The sequence below is a fragment of the Ips typographus genome, linkage group LG5, assembly GCF_016097725.1.
Source record: "Ips typographus isolate SLU linkage group LG5, UJ_Ityp_2.0, whole genome shotgun sequence".
Taxonomy (NCBI): Eukaryota; Metazoa; Arthropoda; class Insecta; order Coleoptera; family Curculionidae; genus Ips; species Ips typographus.
In genome coordinates, this window is record NC_138426.1 from 8,717,454 (window position 1) to 8,723,453 (window position 6,000).

General features: G+C 31.1%; 1 protein-coding gene across 1 annotated transcript in view; it reads right to left on the reverse strand.

The window, feature by feature from the left end:
* Nucleotides 1–5,652, reverse strand: part of LOC145729096 (protein turtle homolog A-like) — a 132,664-nt gene extending 127,012 nt beyond the window's left edge. Inside the window, exon 1 of the mRNA XM_081979712.1 lies at nucleotides 5,401–5,652. Within this exon, the coding sequence (XP_081835838.1) occupies nucleotides 5,401–5,500 (100 nt within the window). The 5' untranslated portion in view covers nucleotides 5,501–5,652. The remainder of the gene's footprint in view (nucleotides 1–5,400) is intronic.
* Between the last annotated feature and the right edge of the window lie 348 nt (nucleotides 5,653–6,000).

Below are 6,000 nucleotides of genomic sequence, written 5' to 3' on the forward strand. Positions count from 1 at the left end.
GCTTCCCGGGATACGGGAACTCTATACTTTCCCCTTACTTGGAACTTACTTATTTACAGTCGAACGATTGTTTTGTGTTTCGGTGACTTTTAAGGAAGAGACGCCACCTATGTGAAGTTCATTCGTTTGTCATTGTTAGTAGGGAATTATAAGCCTACCAAGCGGAAATTTATTTAGATACGCTGCTTTAATTTAAATAAAAGTTGTAAAAAGTCAAACACTTTTTTTAAAAGTTCACTACGTTTAAACTGGTTGGGTTACGAGCCTGATTTTGGATGGTGACTGGTAGTAGCCTACTGGCTGATCACAAAAATGATCACGTAAATCGATAAAGTGACGAGCTCCGTACAGTCCAAAAATATTAGACGAGTTACATAACTCCCCACCCTCATCGCTTTGAAAGTGGGTTCTGAAAAAATATTACAGCCAAACTATTTAGTTGGGTTACAAACCTTATTTTTTAGGTAAAAGTCTAGTGAATGTTAACAAAAGTAATGGTTTGATTTTTAACTAGTTAACGACAGTATTTATTATTTAATAAAACGGTAACTAAATATTCCACCCTATTTTAGCCGGTTCCGTGTTCAGTAATCTGAAATAATACTTTTCCAATACGAACATTTTATGCTTACAAATTGTATTATTACTCTGCAAAAACGTTTTTGCAAAGTTATTCTGATAGCAATACTATTAAAAAAGATTATTCAAAAAATGTAAGCGAGAAATAATCTGCTTTGTACAAAATATTTTCGATAGAAACAAATATATTGAAAGTTGCCTAAAATGGTGATATTACATAAATTGGGTATTTTATTATGTTTATTTATTAATCACAATCACAATTATTATTGGTAAGCAGTAAATAGAACTTTTTACACCAATATTAATTTGGAAAAATTTTTTTAATTGACTATATTAAGGCTAAATAGAAATTCAAAACAGATGTTATATTACTTTGGAGATTCTTCAATGATACTATTCATTTCTTCTGTTAAACACAACATGTGGAAGAACAGGTTTAGTTTCTAAACTATTTTATGGATCATTTTAGGTTCACCTAGAAATAGGAACTAGTTGGAGATAAGAGAACGGAGAATCAAACGATCAACGATAAATCATCCGAGTGGCTCTCCCTTTATCAATCCAAGCCACAACCCCGGCTAATTGACAATCTGGTCAGCGTATTGTATTACAAGATGGTATCCAGACATCCATTTAGATAATATTATTATATGGAATAACAGTCGTATATCACACGAAATGTGACTGGCTACGTGGGGAGCTTCCCCGATATAGCATCAGTTACCACACCTGAATTATAATATTATTCACACATGTAGGCTGTAATTATACGTTATTAATACATCAGATAGCATTTGTTGTAATGTGGTTGCAACCATTCTTAATTTTACTGTAAATATCTCAGAAACTGCACCTAAACTGACTTAAATTTAAGTTGTCAAAAGACAGTTAAATTGTTGTAGCTTCTGTCAGAAATTAAGGTTAAAATGGCAACGTGGCGAATTGTGGTAACAAAACTGAAAATCTAGTGTGGTAAAATAGATCATTACGTAACTCAAAAAAAGCTGTGTAATGGATCATTACCATGCTAGTCGTAATCAAATGTATTAAATACTTATTTAACACAAGAACTGGAACAAAAATATATATTGTGTTGAGTAAAGGTGTTCACATTAGAGGAAATTTGAACAAGAAATTTACCTGAAACTTAATTTTGCTTAGCTTTTCACTATTCTGGGAGATACGAATTTGTTTGTCAGTCCAACCAAAAGTCTGCTAATCAAGTATTTTTAATACGTTTTCAAAGTAAAATTTGTACGACTTATATGCTTAACAAATTAATAAGTTAAATGTCAGATTAAAACAAAAATATGTGGGCATTAATAATTCGCGTCATATTAATTAGCAGTATCTGAACTGATCATTGCTGAAGCTTTTGAAGTCTAGAATAATTTCAAACATTCTCTTTTACTACACACTTTTAAAGCACAATTATTTGATTTCTCAGAGTTCTAATCTGCATCTAAATAAACAACATTTTAAGCACTTTCTTGGAATAACTCTCACACCATTTGAGACATATTAAGTTCAATTAAAAAAAACAATACAATGACTCACTAACTTGAATTAATGCATTGTTAGGGGGTGGTGTCTATAACACATAAACCAAAAGAACATAATTACCGGCTGTTTAGCCGCGCTCTATTTGGCAACGTTTCAAATTTTTGCTTTATGGAGCTGTTCGGTCACGCTCCGAATAGCTCTGCACGCGATCCACCTTATCGCGTTCGTTATTCAGCTGTCTTATCACTTTCGGTTTGTGTATATTAGGTTTTCATTTATGCAGATGTTGGGTTTGGTTAAAAGGTTGGTTCACACTATGTTTTTTTGTTCAGCCATTTTCGTTAATTTAGTGTCGCGTACTTGACTTGGCAAATTGTCACTTTGGGAATATGTTTCCAGATAATAAATTGGCATTGAATATGTTATATTTTCTCAAAATTGCTTGATAGTTTTACAGTTTTACTCAGGCAGCATTGCGATAAATAATAAAAAATAAATCCAGGTCCGTAATATTAAAAAAAATGAAATTAAGGTATAGATCTTGACTTTGCATCAAACTTGATAACTTTTGTGTAAATTGACCGATAGCAATAGCGGCCCATTGTAATTAAGAAAATTGATTATATCACGCTGTATATGCAAATATTTCGTGATCTTTGTAAGAATTAATATATCTAGTAACTTTCCAAAGACGAATCAGGTAAATAACAAATGTGGGTAGAGTTTTTTGAAAAATTTGGCAGTTTGAAAAGAAAGAGAATTTTACACATTTATAAAAGGCTTTGATTATACAGGGTGGTCCAGTTTTAAGTGTCAATAATTCACCATTCGATAGTCAATCAAAAAATAAGTTGACTTGCATTATGTAATTTTTCTGAAAAACGTTTCCTAAGATACAGCCCACCAAATTTCAATTTAAAAAATCGTTTTATAATGTAAAACTGAACATTCAAGACTTGTGAGAGTCCAAATTTGTACTGAATAGTCTACAAATTTGCTATTAACTACTAGGAATAGCTTTATAATTCGTTTTCTCAGACTGCCTTCCTGGTAAAAACTAAAAACAGTCCGGAAATCAAGACAAAGATTGTATTGTACATGAAACTCATTTTTTGCTACTAAAAATAATCTAAAAGTAGATTTTTAAGGCTAGAACTAAAGTCTATTTTCAGGACTTTAATTGGTGTACAACTCAATTTATTGAAACAAGACTACAAGCAAATTAAATTTTCGGACTATTTTACTTCTCAAGACTAATATCGTAGCATTTGGTACCAAATTTTTTTACTTTAATTACTGAAGAAACTTGACTTTTGGAAATAGTCTTAAACTCGATTTTTCAGTCTTAAAAAGCACTAAAAACAGTCTGAATTTCTTAGAGATACTACAATTTATTGCACCTATGAGTGTAGAAATTTAATAGTAAAGAAGCTAAGCTTGAAATGACATTTTCAAGACTATGGATAGTGTACAAACTGGCTTTTAGGCCTGATAAGTCAAAAGATAGTCTTGAAGCATCTTAAAGCACTAAAAACAGTCTAGATTTTTAAGAATACTTGAATTTTTCGCACTGAGGTGTCTAGAAGTCGATTTAATAGTAAAAAAGCTTATAATGACATTTTTAGTCTATGGAGAATGTAAAAATTGTTTTTTTACGTTTGCTGTGTCAATAACTTCGATTTTCCAAGCTGAAAGCAGTTTTGAAATACTAAAAATAGTCCAGAATTCTAAGAAAATGAAAAGCAACGAAAAGTTAGTTTTCAAGACAATTTTTATGAATCTAATGTCAATGTACTGTATCTAAGACTATTTTCAAGACTAAAATATTGAAATTTGAAAACTTACTTCAAATGCAAATTTTACGTTTCTGATGTCACTTTTTGGTGTCCAAGTCAATTTTTAAGGTTTAAATGTATGAATTTGTAATAAAAAATTCTAGAAAGAGTGGTTTTTTATGTAAACAAGTCAATTTTGAATATTAAAGTCTCTCGATTTGTATGAAAACTGGTTAGAAACACAAAGCTTCTGAAATCAATTTTTATCTTTTCTAAATCAATTTTCAAAACTAAAGTATTTCAGTTTATTTGGAAACTATGAAAACTGGCTACAATAAAATTTTTTAAGCTTCTTAAGTCAATTTTTCGTTTCCAAGACAATTTTAATGTTGGGTTGGGTTAGTTTTGGGTCTTTGAACGTAATAAGTGAATTATCTCGTAAACGAAGTATTAAATTAGAATTGTATACGATATAATTAATTTTTCATCGTGAACAATAAATTTAAAAGAAACTGTAATTTTTGAAAAATATCCAAAGACCTAGAAAATAAGGCAAAAATATGAAAACCATCTTCCTGTATCTACGCTTCTGGAGAATTTTGGCAAACGTCATTCATAATGAGTATTAATTTCTAGAGTGCTTGTTTCAAATTTGATTCAACGGTCTAACAGTTAGGACAAAAAAAACGATTTTTTAAACTGAAATTTGAAGAACTGTATTTTCCTTAGGAAGCCTTTTTCAGAAAGATGACATAATTTATGTTAACTTATTTTTTGATGGGCTATCGAATGGTGAATTATTGACATTTAAAACTGGACCACCCTGTATTAAAAATCAAAATTAAATTTTGCCTTAGTGATTCCTTATAAAATTTTGAGGGAATTGACTAGTGCAAAAAAATCACCACTAACCTTGTAAAATGATTCTTCAAGGCTTTTTAAAATAATGTCACAACTACTTAACAAAATAAAAATTGCAATAACCCAAAATAAAAAATCACACTAGTCCATCAAGGCAAAGGAGTACATTAAACAAAAAATCAATGTCCCAATATTAATATTAAGAATTAATAAGATGGTTAGTAACAAATTTGTTAATTTTTGATTTAACCTACTAGGAGAAAAAATCTTTTTAACATTTTGCAAAATTAAAATTCATTATTTTCAAATTTCAAGTTAAGCAAAAAACATTTAGTTATTTGCTTTTTGATATTTACTAACTGCTCGAAAAAAACTAGTTGCTTGTATGTACAAAATATGTTATTTTCCTTGCTGACATTTCCTAATTTATAATTTCTTATTAAGTAAGTAATATGAATGCTCCGGATTTTATTGATTATGTCAATTTAAAAATTCACAAAAGTCTTCTGGCTTTTATTGAAGTAAAACTTACTTACTGAGAGCTCTAATAAGAAATAATACTAAAACTTCTTGTAATTAAATACTTTTGCTATACCATAAGAAAATTTTACTATTCAACAGTTATTTACAGTTTTTTGCTAATCGTGATTTCTGACTGATTTTTCAGAAGTAATAATACCTGTGTCATCCTGATCATTTCCATCATCCGCGTCGCTGTTAATAGTCTGACATCCGATTCCAATCAATCCAATCACCGTCAACAACACCACTCTAAACATAATGGTCGTGCACTTGCAAAAAAAAATCAAACTGGCACAAATCTCGCAAGTTTAGTTCACACGAAACGTGCCGGGCGTAATTCGTCCAGAATGGGGGACGTCAAACCAACCCCCAACGTTCGCAGGTCGCGTACTGACGCCACACTTTCTGGCCGGTTGAGGGTGGAAACTCCACTACGAACCAGGCCGAAGTCAACCGATTGCAACCACCGTCTCACCTGAAATCCTACTTTTCCTACGGCGATCGTCAATTCAGCAGGAATTTCGGGGATGTTGAGTGTCATTGATGTCGATGACGTACCACCACTCCCATCCGCTTAGGAGGTATTATCCTTTTAACTCACATTTTTTTTTTTTTTGGATAATGGATTTTGTTTTTATGGATAATGGCAAGAAGTTGATTAACTTAAAACTTTCATTTGTCCACAACTGTCCACACTTCCTACCTTAGAAAACCGAACGTGAGGAAGAAACTCTTTTTCTCATAAAATCTCTAGAAT